The 19,595-nt window shown below is 41.9% G+C and overlaps 1 protein-coding gene across 2 annotated transcripts in view; it reads right to left on the bottom strand.

Annotated features, from left to right (window-relative positions):
- Positions 1 to 19,595, bottom strand: part of LOC122805531 — a 2,823,268-nt gene that overhangs the window by 2,146,964 nt on the left and 656,709 nt on the right. For both annotated transcript variants that reach the window (XM_044075738.1, XM_044075739.1), the window contains exon 4: positions 5,547 to 5,600. In XM_044075738.1, the coding sequence (XP_043931673.1) occupies positions 5,547 to 5,600 (54 nt within the window). The remainder of the gene's footprint in view (positions 1 to 5,546; positions 5,601 to 19,595) is intronic.

Below are 19,595 nucleotides of genomic sequence, written 5' to 3'. Positions count from 1 at the left end.
CTTCTTTGTTTTCTTTAGTTAAGGTTTGTGTATATATACATTAATTTCATTAGTATAAGAACAAAAGTAAAATTATTAAATGTATTGTTTTGATATATGTGATTTACACTAACTAATTTCACACATATATATTTTGCATATAGGTTTTGAACACATGCGTATATATTATGTTGTCTTTTTATACACATACATTCATTCACTATTAACTTGTCATTAGTTTGATATACAGAAAATTGGTTCATTTTAAGGGTAATGTGCTGTTTCTTTAATAGTTTGAATTTTTAATTGCTTACATCACTGATTAATACTATTTAGCCAACAGGAAGTGATGTGATAACTGTTTGAAAAAGTTTGGCAGGCGCCAAACGAAAGCGCTTATCTGATATCTGATTTTTCGTTATATTTGTTTATTTTTAATAAATCTTCTGTTGGTCAAGTCCATGGTTTCTTGTTTTTCTTGTTTTTCTGGTTTTAGTCTGTCATTGCTCTTATTGTCTTGGAGTGGAAAAATCTATGCCCACTGCAGACAGGGTCTTCCCATCTTCTCAAACCTGGACAAAGTGTCTTTTACTTTATGGCCAAATAAGGACATGCTGTCAAATGGAGCACTGACAAATGCTGACTTGTAAGGATACACAAAACTCACACAAGTGCATCCAGGTGTGCCTCCTAATGGCAATGCCTGAACCCGCTGCTCTATTCGTTCCTTCAGCTACATGTGAAATGAGCCTCATGTAAGAGTTAGAAATAGACTGGAAGGTAGTCAAGTGGGAAGTGACGGAAGCTCGTACTTCCTCAGATATGGATCCAGAGAGGGTATCTGAAAGATCTTTAATCAGATTCCTCTATAATCTAATGAAGTTTACCAGATAGTTCAGTGACTGTAAAGAGAAGCAACTAAACCAAAACTGTCAGTGTTATCCCTAACAACCAGCAAAAAATAAGTAATAAAAAGTAATAAGGAAAACACCAGGCACAGGATTCCCAAGCACTTCAAAAGCCACAGCAGTCCACTCAATGTATATTAAAAACACTCTTTTATTCACAAGAACTCCATAAAATTTAGCGCTTTCGTCTACTGCGCCATAGACTTCATCAGAATCAATAAAAAAAATTCACCACTAATATTTATACCATTTTCAAGCCAATGAGTTCAATAATTAACAGCAACTGCTTCATTAGCTTAAAGCAACAGTAACAAACTGCCATTTGAGTTCCAGTTAAAAAAACTGCATATATAAAATACTGAAACTTATAAATAAACAATATGAATAACTGTTGTTATTCATAAAAAATATTAAAAACCTGATAGCAATGAACATGTTTTTATGCATTAAACTTGTGTTTTTGTGATAAATATACTATAAGATGTTCAAATGTCAAGCTAAAGCTTAACCTATATACAATACATGCATTATAGTGTGACATATTTATGACAATGATACACTCATACTTATTATTGTCTACTATTGTCTTAATTCCAGCACAGATGTAATAGTAATATTATAACGGTGTTCATATATCTTGTTTTTAAAAGCTCTATAGGTTTTCCCTATACAGAATGCGGCACAGGTGTTACACTTAACTAAATATATCACCTGCTTAGTATTACAATTCCCTTTCTTAAAATATATCTTTGTTTTGTTAACATTTTCTAGAATAATTGAGTTGTCTTCTATGATAGCAAAGCACTGATTGCACCTACCACATTTCCTAGTACCTTCATTGGTTCTTCCTTGTGCTTGTATACCTCTATTTTATTCAAATTTATTTTTCAAGTTTGGGGCAGTTTTATACACAAAGTTAGGCTTGTGCCCCAAGATTCTACAAACATCGGCATCACCTATTAGGTGAGCCCAATTTCGTGTAACTATATTTTTTACTATTTCTGCTGTTGGATTATATTCTAATATTAATGCTCTAATAAAACTATTGTTTCCCTCTGTATTTCTATTACTTATTTCTACTCCTAGTGGTTTAAATTTTTTGACCCATTCTCTCATAACATATTGAGAAATATCATTAATTATAGAAATGGGGTATCCTCTGTCCTTAAACATTCAACAATATTGACAATCTCATGTCTTATCGCCTCATAGTCAGAGGTCATCCGAGCTGCTCTTATACACTGCCCTTTCAGTGTACTCTTTTTTATTTCCAAGGATGACAACTAGTGTATTCTAAATAAGAATTACTAAAGGTGCTTTTCCTATATATTCTAGATTTAAACCCTTTGTCTGTGTGAGAGATAAATGTATCTAAGTAAGCTATCCCTTGACTATTATAGGAATGTGTAAACTTTAAGTAGGTACTAGTAAGAGTCAGATATCCTACAAATTCCTTGATTTCTTCGATATTACCTCTCCATACAACAAAATATCATCCAGGAAATGCACATATCTGATAATCTTGTCTATGTACAGGCTCTTAAAAATATATTCATCCTCCAAGTCCAATAATACCAAGTTAGCATATATGGGTCCGCATGCTGCCCCCACAGTTACTCCCTTAGTCTGTTTGTATATTTCTCCTTCGAAATATATAATATTGTTCTCCAAAACAATAGTCACGAATTCTACCAGTAACTTAATTCTATCCCATTTCAAGCCTGAATATTTTCTCATGCTGTTACTATAGCGTACTAACCTTTCATCTTTAGGAATGCATAAAGACAAGTCTACTACATCTGTGGTTAAAAAGATTATATCCTTGTGCCAGATTTCAGCTTTCAGTCTGGTTAAAAAGTCCCACGAATGTTTGACCAGATGCTGGACTTTATCATAAACATGTTTTAAGACTCTATCTACCACCACTCCAAATGGAAAAGTCTTGGTCTTGCTTCCAGATATAATGAGACAGAATGGGGGTTCTACTATGTTCTTATCTATTTTAGGAACCCCTACTATGGTAGCTAAAGTGGGGTACTCCACTCTCAAGAAGTTGTAGGTGTCCTGTGATATTCGGTCATCTAACATAAATTCTTCTAAGTATCGATCTATACATCTATGAGCTATATTTACCTCATTAATAGATATAACCTCTTAGGTACCTGTGTTGTTAAGAATATCATATACTTTGTTTACATATTCGCTTTGGTAACAGCTTCTACACCCCTCCCTGAGTTAGCATATGCTGAATGATAGGAGGGGAAAAGAAAACAGTGGTCTTGTGGGTGAGGAGGAATCTCCCAAAAGGGAGGGAGAGACTTCCATTGCCATCTACAACCTTGATGGATTATTCTTAGAACCCAATCATCTTAGTTTCATAGTATAGTACTAGGCTATCTGCCCTAGGGCATTTATAAGCCTAGCTAAAGTGTATGTGGCTTTCGCCACCCCATGTAATGATACAAAAGTGTACAATTTAAATTAAATTTAGTTTACTGTGCCTCTATCTAGCAATGACACAGAGATGACCCCTGGGGTAAATCTACGATCACCCATCCATTCATCCAGATTTCTCTTGAAGAGAGTCAGTGAGGGGCTCTGCCTAACATGGACATGGACATCTGAAACAATCTGTTACCAAAGAAAGAAATGGAGGTTCACACTTTCTGGAAATATTAAGGGACAGTTAGAGTAGTGGGATCTGGAAATATTCCATAGTCTTTCAGACTTATTAGACTGTCTTTGTTCTGGGGGGATTCCTGTTTTCATATTGGAACCTCCCTGCTATTACTTTTTAAACAGCTGCATTCCAGCACCTTCCTGGAACTATTTACTTTGCTTTTTAAAAAAAGTTGTAGAAGGACCACTGAGTCTTTTGGCATACTTGGAGAAAAGGACTGAAAATCTGAAAGATTCCTTGAATCAATTTACCTCTCTCATCACATTTTTATTTACTTCTGCAGCAAAGGGTCCAAAATTTAGTTCTCTATCCAAGGGAGAACTCAAGATCTCATTTTTAAAATTTCAGACAGTGGGTAGACACTTGAGATATAGGAGACACTAAGTTGCACAAGCAGAGTTCTCCTAAGAAGACGAAACAAATATTAAAATAGTTCTCATATTTTTGCAATAGCAAGCATAAATTTCAACATATGAACTTGACAGTTTAGAAATCTAAAAACAAGTGCTGAAGAAAAATACAAATGTTCCCAAAATATATCAAAAGACTTCCAATCCTTGTCAGAAGGAGAGAGATTAGTATTAACCAAATGTTTAGAGATGTTTCTAACCTGGGATGAGTGTAAAAAAACTTAAAAGACAGCAGGCTGGTTGTCAGGCAAGTTACAGGCTGTGAAAAAAACATCCACCAAAGCTGAAAGAAAAGGAAGAGCCTTGGTAGATCTGGCTTTTCCAGTTGTGATAAAATTAGTTGCAGATTGTGTAACACCTTCCTTAAAGGTGCTACTTTGCTGAGACCACCCTTTCAGGAACAGGTAGCTTCCTGGGATCTGAACTTTGTCCTGTCCAAGCTAACTTCACCGCCTTTTGAACCTGCTCATTCGTGCCTACTGAAATTTCTGTCTTGGAAGACTTTGTTTCTAGCAGCCATCACATCAGCTAGACGAGTATCAGAGTTACAAGCACTGTCTATAAAGCCCCCTTATTTTATTTTCCATAAAGACAGAGTTTCTCTTTATACAAATTCTTCCTTTATCCCTAAAGTTTGCTCTCACACTAACTTGAACCAAACTATAGAATTACCGGTGTTTTTCCTTAACATTTCTAATGCAGCAGAATACAAATTTCATCAACTGGATGTTCACAGGCAGTTACGGTTCTACCTTCACAGGACTAAGGAACTCAGAAGGTTAGACCAAGTGTTCGTATCCTTCTCTGATTCTAGACTAGGTCTGCCAGTCTCTAAAGTGACCCTATCAAACTGGATTTCGAGCTGTATTTCCTTCATTTATTTCTTCAATGGAAAAACTCTACCGTTCAAGATTAAGGCTCATTCTACACGATCCCAGTCTACATCTGCTGCCTTCCAAGCCAGAGTTCCAATTGACAATATTTGTGCAGTAGCAACCTGGGTTACCCCTCATACCTTTATTACTCATTAAAATTGGACCTGACCTCAAGGGATAGAGCCTCCTTTGGTTCCACGGTACTCAGGAGTATTTTCCCATGAGCCACCCAAGAATAAAGTGCTAGGGACGCTGTCCCATATGCAAGAATAAAGGCGAGATAGGACTATAGAACATAAAGACGTTATGTACTCACCATAACGTTCCATGTTTGCAGTCCAGCTCACCCTTCATTCTTACGAACCCACCTACCTACCCCTATCCTGGAAGGATCTGGAGACAGGACAGTCTTACCTTGGTAGGGTGGAGAGCTTTCATTATTGTTGTTCTTTCTGGATAACCTTAGTTCTGTCTTTCTATAGTTTGGCAGCACACAAGATCTGGGGGTTGTACTGGTGCACTACGGGATACTTACCTAGCCATGAGCCAACTAAAAGACTTTGAGCTTTGGAATAGGCCAAGTCGGAGCCGAGGATCGGCTCTGAACCCATATGTAAGAATGAAGGCGAGATAGGACTACAGAACATCTGATCTTACAGCACAGCAGTGTAAAGTCTACATATATAGTACTTACATTTTCAATTACAAAAGTCCACTCCTTATCTTCAAACTCATCTGCATGTGGATCCTGAAATAAGAAAAAAATACTGTGAGGAGAGGAAGAGAGCAATTCTTGGTTAACACAAACCTTTCACTTTTTTTACAGCATGCTTTCCTTCTTTCACTTTGCAGACAGACATGGATGTGAATTTTAAAAATCTTTTCTGTAAGATAGTTACTAGGTTGCTTCGGTTTACTGCTGATAGAACAGATGCAGTGGGATACATTTTATGATATGGTATGGAGCAGTGTTGTTCATTTATTTTATTGAGGTGCTTTTTACATACACGCCCCTTTCATTTTGTCACTGTGATAGGTCCTACTGACGTTTATGTGAAAAAAAGTGCACAACAACTATTGGAGATATCCTTAGGTGAGCAGTAGAGGAAGCATTACTGCTGACAGAATGTGACAGAATAAAGAAGAAGAAAAAAAAGTAACATTGGTAAATTATTGGGATTCAAAAGGCAAGTCACACAGACAACAAATGCAGGTAACACAGACAGCAGGCATGAAGGAGAAAGGAGGAACATGAAAATTTGTGTTTCAGAAGTCAAAGTCACAGAAAAAGCAAGTGAAAGCAATAGAAAACAGTGCTGAAACAGTCACCATGCACAACATATATGGGTGGCAATGACAGGGTGGATATCATGACACTTGACAAGGCTGAATGTTTTTATTCAAAGAAGAGATAAGCTATGATTGGAGTACATTTTAAATGATCAGTAATAGGTTCATAGGTGTTTACTAGACTAATGACCAAAAGGGCCTTTTTAAACCTAGCCATGCATCCCAAATCTCTGACAAGTTCTGCTACCCTTGATAAGTGTAAGCATGGGCCTGGGGGATGAACCATTTAAAGGTTACCTGTGTCCATTGGAGACATAGGTGCCAAACCAGGGATGAATTTCTAGTTTCCCATCCAATTGTCCAAGTTGCACTTGAACTGGGCTAGGGAGGAAATCTGCTTCACACAGATGGGGAGCCTGTTCCATAGACGGGGCAGTCTCTGGGATACATACCTATCGCTCCAGCAGGTCCTATTTATATCACAGGCAAGGTTTAAGTCTTTAGAAAGGGTAATTCTGGTGCTGTTTGTTTTGAGGATATGCAGGAGGTTCATCAGAGTGGGGTCTGACAATGCCCTGTATGCCAGGCATAGCTCTCCCCTCAAAGGCCTGTAGGATACAGAATACAAGGATAGAGCCTTGAGGTAGTCTGCATTGGACATATTACTTATGTCCTATATTCTTTTAGTGAGGAACCTCTGTGGACGTTCCAATTGTTGGATATGCCTGGTTAGGTACATACCAATGGGGGCATTGTACTCAATGATAGGTCTGATGAATGCCGAATACAGTGGAACAATGACTTCCTTGGACTTAGATGCCATACCTTTGTTTATATGTTGCGCAACATAGAATGATTTCCTCACCACTGTAGACACGTGATGATCAAAGGCTAGATTACTATCTATGTGTGTCCCTAAGTCCCTGACTACTGGGCCAACTCTAATGGGTGTTTTGTCAATATGATAGTTACCAGGGATGAATGACTTCCCAAAGGATACTATTATGCATTTCTTGGCATTTAATTTTAGTTCATGGCTCTGACACCATCTGTTTGTCTGTGTCAGCCCCTCCTGGAGAATATCTGTGCCAGTGAGAGATTCAATGACAACTCCTAATTTGGAATCATCTGCAAATTTAGAAGTAAATGCCAAAAAGGACCAGTCCAAGGACTGAACCCTGAGGGACTCCACTTGTGACTGGCCTTTTTGTAGAGGTGAACTCCTCATTTCTAACTTTCTGGGTCCTGTCTGTAAGCCAGTTGGCTATTCACTGGGAGAAATGGGTTAGTACCTAACCTCTTGAATTTGTCAACAATGCTCGAGTGGGGTAGTGTGTCAAATGCCTTGGCCAGGTCAAGGTAAGCAGTGTGAACAATTTTGCCCTCATCCATTGCTTTGGTGACCTTCTCAAAGTCCACCAGATTGAGTAGGCATGATCTGCCCTTGACAAATTCAAACTGGGTTGAGTCCAGTGTCTGGAGGTTTACTATATATCTCTGTTGATCATCTCCATGATAATTTTTTCCATGGCTTTACATATAAAACTAGTGAGACTTATGGGTCTGTAGTTTCCAGGGTCTGTAGATGGCCTACCTTTGTGCAGAGGGATGACTGTTGCTTTTCTGCATTCATGAGGCACGATTCCTATTTGGATGCTACAGTTAAATAGTAATTCCAGAGAATTTGATAGGTCATGCTACTTAGAAGGTGTCCTGGGATATTGTCTGGGTCCACTGATGCAGTGTTCTTGGTCTTAGAGAGAGTATTAAGGACCTGTTCCCTAATGATAGTAGGGGGGGTTATATTTGATGATATTTCCTGAGGGAAGCTTGAGGGGGAGAGAGGTGTAAAGTTGGAGCTAAATTTATCAGCCAGGAGCTTTGTTATATCTTCTGGCTCAGTATAGGTGGCTCCATTTACAATAAGCTCTGCACACAATTGTGTATTGCCTTTGAGGTTGCAGACATAGCTAAAGAATGCTTTGTGGTTGTCCGATGCCAAACTTACCTCATATTTGGCCTCAGTAGACTTTATTTGTCCTCTGAGCTGTTTGTTTAGTTTGAAGAGAGTGCTTTTATCCTGCTGGGTGCTGGACCTCCTAATTTTTGCCATGATTTTCTTCCTCCTGTTATACAGACGATTGATTTTGTGATTCCAGCAGGGTGGCTAATATTTTGAGTTAGCTCTGTACTTCTTCCTGGCGGGTACAGCTACCTCTATGCATCTATTAATATGGTTGTAAAGGGTTTCTGTGAACAGTTCTGCATAGGCAGAAGTGTTCTCAGGGTTTATGGGGGCTTGAAGTTTGGCCAGGGTCTCACTTAATAGCAGGAGGTTAGCCTTAGAATAGTTCCTGAATATTCCCAGTTTAGCTGGGGGACCAGGTTTTATTTTTACTTCAAAGGAGACCATTTTGTAGTCTGGCATTATGGTAGGGGGTGTGCAGCAGTCTCCCATATTAGTGAGGACCAGATCCAGTATGGTTGCACCTCTGGTTGGTGTACTGACTATCTGTCCCAAAGTCTGTTGAGTTCATAATGATCTCTTGAAAGTAAATACTCCAGTGAACAAATCTGGGGAAAACTAATTGCTGACTGCAAAGTAACATTTTTTTTGTAGAGGAGCAAAGGTAGAGGCACCACCTGCAAAATGGTGTATTAAGGTGTAATGCATGATGCACTTCCTAATCACAGAGCAGCATGCTGATGCACTCCTGTTGTGTACACAGGTTCTCAGTCTCTTTCACACCGAGCCTTCTTCAAAATACAGAATAGTCCTTTCACAGCAAAAAAAATATACTTTAGTGATTCGATACCATTAACATGTATGATTTACTGTACAGAAGCAAGGGCCAGTATTCACAGAGATACACTGTGTAACTGCATAAGGTTTGCACAGCTGATGATTCATGAGTATCCAAATCAGAGAAGTATCAGTTCTAAGCACTTCGCTGAGCTTAATGCTACATAATGGCACAGGACTGCAGTTAAGCAGGGCAGGCTGACTGCAGCAAAGTACGCACTCCTTGCTTGCAGAAGGCTTAGGAATGAAGGAGCTTGCACTAATATACACAAGCCTTGTAAGACTTCAAGTTCCAATTGGCACCAAGTGGCACTTATACAATGCCAAGCATACTGTACATCTGTGGTATCTACTGACATGGACATGAATTTGTTGCATTAAAAAAGAGGAAAGGAGAGTACAGGAAAATCAGGAAAAGGGAAAGCAGCAAGCAGAGGGACAGGCTGTTACCTCTAGAAGCAGTCAATCCACATACTTGCCCTCTGCTCTTTTCACCGCCTCCCTAACCACCTACAGAAGCTCTGACTTGGCTGGCTTAGGCAATGTGCATAAGGTAGAATGTCATATTGCCAAGTACAAGACTTGTGTGTATGTAAATACTAGGGCATACCAGCCACAACGTTAGTAAGCAGAAATGTGTAGACATATTTACATTTACATACACTGGGCATGGTACAAAGACACCACAGATGGATTATGACCATCTGCCATTACAGGTACTGTTCAGATAGAATGCATATGCCTAGGCATATCACAGCAATTGCCACCACCACCCTCATCACACAGACAGGGAACATACATCAGCTCCCATGTATATATGATGCCAAGAGACAGCCTTGACAAGGTCACATTGTGTGGTCCAAATATCCCTCCTCCAAAAGAAAAAAAGCCAGTAATCTACTCTTTCCTACAGTAAAAGACATATCTGAACACAAAACACCTCTCCCAGAAAAGGTAATCAGTCCATACGGTGGTGGGGGATACAGCATGATTTTATTCTCCTTTATACACTATACAGGTGGTCTCCTTTAGGCTGTAGCTGAAAGGATTACTGCTTTGCAATTATAAAATTATGGCAGTTGTCAAGATATAAGATGGTAGCATGTAAACCCGACTCCTAATTGTACTTAGTGCATCTTGTACTCCAAAAATGTGAGATGTGGGTAGAAACACAGCTCTTATGAATGAGCATGCAGCAATGGGATGTCGTGTGTGTGTGTGTGTGTGTGTGTGTGTGTGTGTGTGTGTGTGTGTGTGTGTGTGTCTATGAGTAGGTGTCAATCTGTACTTCATGTAGTGGATGCTGAGCATCAGCATAAAGTTATTCACTTTCACTCATGCCACCTGAACTCATTTGTATACTTACCACTCAATCAGGCAAATAATGAGGCAGACAGTGACTTTGCTGCTATTCTGTACATGACATCACACAACACTGGATAGTAGAGTCCTGAACAATCATAGGAAAAAATTGAGTATTCAGATGACAAGCAATCCTGGGGAAGTACACAGTGCTCTGACATTGTGTGGTAAGTTGTATTTGTCACCCTACCTACCAATGTGAGTCCTGCCACTATAGCATTGTTATCATATGGCTACCTATGCATAGAATGTTTCTGCACATGCTATGTGATCAAAGATTACTAATGTAAGAGGCTTGTCCACAGTATCTGCTCAACCTGTCTCCGTACATGTATTTTTACAGAAAGTGTATTCCTTGTATACTTTGCAGTTGTACTCTGAATACCAGTTGCCACCATCCACCTTAGCAGCAGCAACTAACATCTTCCCTGTACATCAGTGATCACTATAATCTTGTCATGTCTCTGCTATTTTAGATGTGTGCCATGGTCTAAAATGTACAACAGATGCTACTGCAACTACTACCCCTTCACCCTTGTCGTCATACAGCTTACACATGGCGGTGTGTGGTATAAGTAGTCCTTCTGGTGTGACATCTTACATATACTTATTGTTTTCACAGTTAGTAGCATTTCTCTCGAACAGCAGAGGCAGGAATTTTTTTCCCCTTGAGGAAAATGAAGATTAAGGTGCTGCCATGTTCATCTCCTTGTGGAGACTCACAAGTTCTGCCATCACTGCTCAGACTTCCAATGTTATCTAAGGCTGAACAGGATGCATAAGTCGGGTAGATGTATGGGGGCACCATCACAGGGTTCAGACTCATTTCCATTTCCCATGCCACAGTATGTGCAGTGCCAGTTCACCTCTCATCACAGGCAGTGATGGCACCCAACCACCATAGGCTAGGATACCTTAACAGAATCCAGCAAGGTCTCTGTCCTAGAGTCAATCACCAACCTTGACTGTGCATGGCCCTAGTCCCACATCTAAATGCAACCATAGCTGCAGCAAGTCCAGGTCATGTAGTAGTACCCAAATCTCATCACAGGACACTGTCTATGATACAGAATATCCATAACCCAGAGATCCACAGCTGTACCTCCTGCAACATGCACCCCCTCACTAAATATGGGTTGACTGACAAATATCACTGTGTCACTTTCCACCTTTGCACATATTAACATAACCAGTCATTTATCTCCTACAGTCTGCAACACTTCTTACTCAAACATTCGCTTCTTACTCAAACATTATTGTTGTGCTCTTGCCATGTTGTAATTAGCAATACATTGTAAACATTTACATCTCACTATATTTCTGTAATTTTACTATACCTTTACTATGGAAATGTACATTTGCATGACACTGATCAGGAATGCCTGCTTTTATGCCTTAATTTGCAAATTGCACTTCTACTGTGTTCTCATTTGTAACTGTACTGCTTTTACTGTACTAGGTTTTTATACTCCATTTTTATTTGTATACTGTTTTAACCATACTGTGTTCTTACATTCAGAATGAGCCTGAAAGAGGTCTATGTGGATCAGTGCTTGATTCTATTCAACAAATCTGAATGAAATACTAAATGTGACCCACTCCACTCTTTCTTTAGTGGGGTATGTACAGATGTCAGAAGCACATTGAGGCATTGGCATACAATAACCATCAAAGCCTGTAACTCCAAATGTGTGAATTATGTTGATTCTGTGTATCAGTGCAACATTACTCCATGCTCATCAGAGTCCCTTGTTTTGGACCAGATGCTGCCTCCCCACCTGATCTGCCTCTTACTGTGCCTCCCACTATGGGGGGTATTGTGTAGCTGGTACACCATCTGTGACCTCTGCACCTGTGATTGATAAGCTGTCACTGCAGTACTCACGGCATCTGAAGGTGGCTGAACTCCCATAGACCTATTGTCCATTGGTCTCCTGGCTGTTTCGTTATGATCATATTTTGTGGCATAGTGCATGCTACAAACATCCTGCAGGCCACTGCCGGATCATAATGCATTGCACCACAGAAGTACATAGGCAGCAGAATCAGAATTTAATGAAAAGTACAGTTTTGTACCTACCATAAATGTAGATGTTCGAGTGTTCACACTGCTGCAGTCTTCACACTTGGCTTATCCTGCCGTCAGGCGGTCCCACAGTCGGCCAGAGTTCCAAAGTCTTGGTCCGGCGTCGGTTGTTGCCGCTTCTTCCCTGACGTCAGTGCACCAGGGGTATATAAGAGGCATCCAACACCATTTTCTTCAGTTTTTCTTGCCCTAGATGTCAGGTACCCCCAAGTAGGTAGGCAATACATATTGCTAATTAAACATGTAAAGGAAATAAAAGGAATACCTTCAGTTACAAGCAAATACACCACAAAGGTTTTACAAGATAGAAAGGTATGGAAAAGTTCAGCTAGGTCAGAGGGGATGGAGGGAGCGTAACCTGGACTGCAGCAGTGTGAACACTCGAACATCTACATTTATGGTAGGTACAAAACTGTACTATGTTCATCGTGTTACACTGCTGCAGTCATCACACTTGGGTTAAATCCCAAAGCTAAGGCTGGGCGGTGGAACTAAACAGGGTTTGGAGAAGCTAGTAGGCCCTGTAGAAAGTACAGTTTTGTACCTACCATAAATGTAGATGTCCGATAGGTATGCATCTGCAGTCCTTACATATGGGTTGTCCTGCCTCAGGCAGCCCTTCGGTCGGCCGGATTCCAAAGTCTGGGTCCGGCGTCGGCTGATGTCGCCCTTTCCCCGACGTCAGAGCACCTGGGGTATAAAAGAGTCAGCCGACGCCATCTTTCCTCAGTTTTTCTTGCCCCAGATGCCAGGTGCCCTCTAAGGAAGGCTAAATTTGGAGAAATGCAAAATATTCCAAGCATGCACAGTAATATAAAACAAATACACCATAATAGATAACCCCAGCTAGCTATAAGAGGGATAAGTACCCAAGAAATACCACAGAGGGGAAGGAGGGAGGGAAAACCTGACTGCAGATGCATACCTATCGGACATCTACATTTATGGTAGGTACAAAACTGTACTATGTCCTTCAAGGATGCATCTGCAGTCCTTACATATGGGTAGAATACCATAGCCAAGCTGGGGTGGTAGGATCTAAGAAAATGATGGTGTAGCTAAAATGCCCTGCAGGACTGCCGTAGCAAAGCCTGCTCTGGATCTGGAATATAAGGGCAAATTGTAATGCTTGGAAAATGTATGCACGGAGCTCCATGTAGCAGCTTCTAAAATGTCCTTGGTAGCCACCCCTCTTAAAAAGGCTGTGGAGGTGGCTGTGGCTCTGGTGGAATGAGGCCTGATGTTAGCTGGCACAGTTTTTCCATGATAAGAGTAGCAGAATCAAATGCAATTTCCTATCCATTTAGAAATTGTCTGTTTGGAAATTGCTTTGCCTTGAATGCCTGCAGCATATGCTACCAACAGCTGGTCAGTTTTTCTGAAAGTCTTAGTTCTGTCCAAGTAGTAGTGTAACTGTCTGTGAATGTCCAGGGTATGCAGAAGTTTCTCTCCCTTGTTTTGCGGATTTGGAAAGAAGGTAGGCAGGTGAATAGCTTGGTTCAATGAGACCCTGGATACCACCTTTGGCATGAATGAAGGATTGGTTCTCAAGGAGACTCTGTCGTGATGAAAAATAAGATACGGTTGTACTGCCATGAGTGCCTGCAATTCAGATACTCTTCTTGCTGAGGTTATGGCCAGAAGGAAGTCAGTCTTCCAAGACAGGAACTGTAACTCTGAAGATGCTGCTGGTTCAAAGGGAGGTAGAGTCAACTTTTCCAATATGAAGTTAAGGTCCCATGTAGGCACTGGTGGTTTTCTTGGAGGATTGATGTTTTTAATTCCTCTTAGAAACTGCCTTAGGAGAGGATGAGAGAAGACAGGTGGATCCATATTGTATTCTGCAGAAATTGCTGAAGCATGAATTTTTATGGAAGAGTAAGAAAGGCCATTGTGGAGCATTTCTGCCAAGTATTCCAGGATATGTGCCATGCTCATCACTGTGGCATCTAGGCCCTTTGTGGTGCTCCAAGTGTGGAATCTTTTCCATTTTGCTGAATATGCCTTTCTCATGGAAGGTCTGTGAGCTTCCATGATGATATCCTTCACTCTCTTGGATAGCTTTTCCTGGTGAGGAGTCAAGGTATTCTCCAGGCTGTCAGCTGCAGGGTTTTCAGGCTGGAGTGCAGAGTTTTGTAATTGTGCTGTGTCAGAAGGAGTGGCCATTGTGGTAGAGGCCACGGTTTTGTGTGTGACAGGATCCGTAACAGTGGGTACCAGTGCTGCCTTGGCCAGTCCGGGGCTATTAGAATCACTTTTGGCTGCTCTGTCCTGATTTTCAGTAAGACCTTGGTCATCAGTGAAAGAGGTGAAAATGCATACACCGTTAGAGTATTCCAGCTGAAAGAGAGGGCGTCCACTTTCCATGCTTGTGGGTGGTATGTTCTTGAACAGAATTTATTCAGCTGATGATTGTGGTGGGAGGCAAAAAGATCTATATCCAGCCTCCCCCAAGATTGTGTTATCTGAAGGAAGATGTCTGGGTGTAGCATCCATTCGTGTGGATCCATGATATTTCTGCTTAGGCTGTCCGCCAGCATATTGTCTTTTCCTGGCACAAACTGGGATTGCAGCTCTATATTGAGTTTTAGGGAAAGTTCCCAAAGATTCATTGCTAGTCTGCAAAGAGGGTAGGAATGGGTACCTCCTTGCTTGTTTATGTACCACATAACTGTGGTATTGTCTGTCCTTATTAGCAGGTGGCCTTGATGTAGAAAGTGCTTGAAGGCCTAGATTGCATGTATCACTGCCAGCATTTCCTTTTGGTTTATGTGTATGCGCAATTCTTTCTGAGACCATAGTCCTTGGATGCATCTGTCCTCCATATGTGCTCCCCATCCCTGGTCTGAAGCGTCCGAGGTAATGGTTTGGCTGGTTACTGGTTTGCTGAAAGGCAGACCCCTGTTTGACTGGCTTGCTTGGGCCCACCACAGGAATTCCTTTTGAAGGCATGGAATGAGTGGTATCAAAGTTTCTAGGCTGTGATTGTGCTGAGACCATAAACTCCTTAGGTACCATTGTAGTTTTCTCATATGCAGCCTTGCTTGTGGAATCAGAAGACTGCACAATGCCATGTAACCCAGGGCCTGCAGGATTTTCCTTGCAGTCATCTGAGTTTGTTTTGTCAGATTTTTGAAGTAATCCGGTAGTTGTCTTTGTTTTTCTTCTGTGAGAAAAGCCATTTGGGTGGTTGTATCTAATTCCGCACCCAGAAAAGTTATTCTTTGGGATTGCACAAGTCTTGACTTGTGAATGTTGACTGTGTATCCCAAGGCCTGCAGTAGGCGGATGGCATAATCCAAATGTTTTTCCAAAGTTTGTTGGCTGTCCACTTGTATAAGACAGTCATCCAGATACGGGTATATCTGAATCCCCTGAAGTCTGCAGTGTGCAATTACTGATGCCAGGCATTTCGTGAATACTCTGGGCGCAGTAGATAAGCCAAACGGCAATGCTGAGAATTGATAATGCTCTGAACCTGCAAGAAATTTGAGGTGTCTTCTGCAACTTTGTCTGATAGGGACATGCAGGTATGCCTCCTTGAGGTCTAGAGTTACCAGCCAAGACCCCTTGCCCAGCATGGGAAGGAGTTGCTGTAGGGTCAGAATTTTGAATTTTGGCACAATGAGATAAGTATTGGGTGCGGACAAATTGAGAATAGGCCTCCATTGTTTTTCTTTTCTTGGGACAAGGAATAGTCTGGAACAAAATCCATGGCCTTGTTCTAGAGAGGAACCTTTTCTATAGCTTTCATTTGCAATAGGTTGGCAATTTGTTTCAAAGCCTCTGCCCTTTGATTTGGTGGCAGGTTTGGCATTCCTTTTCTTTTTGGTAATGTATGGAAATGGAACCTGTATCCTTTGTCTATTATTTGCAGTGTCCATTTGTCCCTTGTAATACTGTGCCAATTTCTTGAGAATAAAGACAATTTTCTGCCCAAAGGTGCTTCTAATTGAGCCCTGGTCGGCGAGATCAAGGTGAAGTCATTGAGTCTGTCCTTGTGCAGCAGTTGTTGGTCCTGCACTGCCTCTCTGGTTAGGAGGCTGCCATTGACGTCCTCTGTAGGAGCCTCTAGCTTGCCCTCTACCTCTGGCATGCCTGTTCTTGCCTCTTTGATATCTATCTTCTGGAAAGGACCAATTCTTAGAAGGCCAATTTCTGCTGAATCTTGGTGGTTGTACCTGGAGGAAATCTTTGACTGTTTGTACAGATTTAGCCTTTTCCTCAAATTTCTTTAAGACCTCCTGAGCAGTGGAGCCAAATAACTTTTGCTTTTCCAGTGGAGCATCTAGAAGCTTAGCCTTAATATGATCTGGCAGAGATTGTTCCTTCAGCCAAGCATGTCTACATATCACTGCACCTGTCATTGCTGACCTACATGAAGCTTCCAATGAATCATAACCACACTGCAAGAAATGGTTGCTAACCTGTTGTGAATTATGTACCAGATCCTGAAGTGACTTACGGTCTAGGGGTTCAGGAGAAGACAGCTTTTCTGCAATTCATCCAACAAATACTCTTGGTACTGTATCATATGAAATTGACAATTTAAAGCCCTCATAGACAGAGTGGAAGAAGTATACATTTTTTACCCCATCTCTCTAAAGTCCTGGACTCCCTTTCAGAGGGGAGTGGATTTTTAGTAGTGGCAGCTGCAACCCCTTTAGGACCCTGGGAAATAGTTTCTGGGTCAGCAGAGTGTGCCTTGTAAAGGAAATGATGCGAGTCTGGGACCCTGTAGTACCTATCGGGTTTAACAGGAGCCGGAGGAAGGTTGTCAGGGGTAGTGCTAGACTCAGAATACACATCATCAATGACACTTAAAACAGGAGGAATAGCCAAAGGTCTATGCTGAGGTAAATGGAGAAAGGTCCTTAATCTTTTCCTGGAATCGGAGAATTCCTGGCCCTGCCATTGGAAATGCTCTCTCATGGAGTGAAGGGTCTCCCCAAAGGACAGCTCTTCAGGAGGGGAGGCAGAGGGAATGGATTCCTCTGCATCAGAATCCTCATAGGCCGTGAAGGCCTCCTCCTGGTAATCTGATAGAGCAGAGCCATCAGAGGATTGAGGATCAGAGGACTCAACCCTGGGCCTTTTGTCTAGAGGGGGTTGAGAGCCCCTGTCCGGATGAGGCTGAGATCCCCTGATTAAGGAAATAAGGTCCTCAGCCAAACTTAGTATTTGTGAACCTGTAGTGGATCCCTGAGGAATAGTCTTGGGAGGCAGAGTTTTTAGTTGCTTAGCAGCTTTAGCCCTAGTGAATGCTTTAATGGACATGGATGCAGGGGGCCTGGCTGCTCCACGTGCTGGGGTAGTCTTGTCTAAGGGAATGGTGTCGGTAGATTCCTGAACACCGGTTTCAGAGGGTAAATCCATAACCGACTCAGAAGAAACCTCTGGGGCCGAGGCTGTCGGTTGTACCGTTTCCACGGTCGGAAGTACCAAGGACTCGGTTTCAGCCGAGACCGAGACACTCGCGGTAGGCCTAGGCGTGGTTTCAGCTGAAACCACGGTCCGCGCGTGTCGGTCCTTGTCCTTCCGTTTTTTGGTTAAATGAGAAGTCAGAGTCTCCGACGGCATTTTGTAAGAGAAACTAGCCCCAAAAAATTCCTCTGCAAACTCCGACCGACGCCTAAGAGTGCATCGATTAAAGGAGGCACAGGCAGAACAGGCCGAGACGTCGTGGTCTGGGCCTAGGCATGGGAGGCAGTAGGAATGGAAATCCTTATGAGGTATTTGTTTCCCACAAGTCAAGCAATTATTAACTTTAAGCATTTGATCTGACATCGGCTGAGGCAAGAAAGAGTCCCCTGAAGTCTTCGCTAGCTGAATTTACAGGAGCTGGCCGACCGGCACTTGCAAACTGCTTCTGCTTCGGGCACTACGCGGCAAGAAAGACTGAGGAAAGATGGCGTCGGCTGACTCTTTTATACCCCAGGCGCTCTGACGTCGGGGAAAGGGCGACATCAGCCGACGCCGGACCAAGACTTTGGAATACGGCCGACTGAAGGGCTGCCTGAGGCAGGACAACCCATATGTAAGGACTGCAGATGCATCCTTGAAGGACATCTGCAGTGGCAAATCCAGCTCTGGTTTTAGAGTATAGAGGTAAGTGATATTGCTTGGTGAAGGTGTGCACTGAACTACAAGTTGCAGCCTCCAAAATATCCTTGGTTGGTACCCCTCTGAGAAAGGCTGTTGATGTGGCTGTAGCCCTGGTGGAATGGGACCTAATGCTAGTAGGTACAGGTTTCTCATGATGTGTGTAGCTGGAATGGATACAGTGTCCTATCCATTTTGAAATGGTCTGTTTTGAGATAGCTTATCCTTGTGATCCTGCAGCATAGGAGACAAAGAGCTGGTCAGATTTTCTGAAAGCCTTAGTTTTATCCAAGTAGTAACGTAATTGCCTGTGAATGTCCAAAGAGTGCAGGAGCCTTTCTCCTTTGTTCTGGGGGTTTGGGAAAAAGGTGGGAAAATTAATGGTTTGGTTTAGGGCCACACTGGATACCACCTTTGGCATGAAGGAAGGGTTAGTTCGTACAGCGACTCTGTCTTGATGAAAAATGATGAATGGCTCCACTGCCATTAGGGCCTGTAGCTCTGAGACTCTGAGACTCTTCGTGCTGAAGTTATTGCTAGCAGCAGGGCAGTTTTCCATGATAGAAATTGTAAATCAGCTATAAAAGCTGGTTCAAAGGGTGGCAGTGTAAGCTTTTCCAGAACAAAGTTGAGATCCCAAGTTGGTGTTGGTGCTCTCCGGGGCGGTCTTATGTTCTTAGCTCCTCTGAGGTACTGTCTTAGCAGTGGATGTGAAAATATAGGAGGATCCGTGTTGTAGTGAGCTGAAATCGCTGAGGCGTGGATCTTAATAGATGAAAAAGAAAGTCCTTTGTGCAACATCTCAGTTAAATATTGTAGAATCTGAGGAATATTTGGAACAAGGGGATTTTGGCCTTTAGCCTGGTTCCAGGCACAAAATCTTTTCCATTTGTCTGAATAGGTTTTCCTGGTACTGGGCCTCCTGGCCTCCAGAATGACATCCATAACAGCTTTAGGGAGAAGTGTTGACTGGTTGCTTAGGTAATTTGCCATGCAGCCAGATTTAAAGTCTTGAGCTGGCTGTGTAGAATCTGTTTGTTTTGCTGTGAGGAGGTGAGGAATTTGAGCAAAATCCATGGTGGGCCTTGAGCCATGTTCCT

Source organism: Protopterus annectens, chromosome 6.part1 (genome assembly GCF_019279795.1).
Source record: "Protopterus annectens isolate FY-2018-M chromosome 6.part1, PAN1.0, whole genome shotgun sequence".
NCBI lineage: Eukaryota > Metazoa > Chordata > Ceratodontiformes > Protopteridae > Protopterus > Protopterus annectens.
Note: the sequence above shows the minus strand (reverse complement) of the source record. Positions and strands in the feature narration are given on the sequence as shown.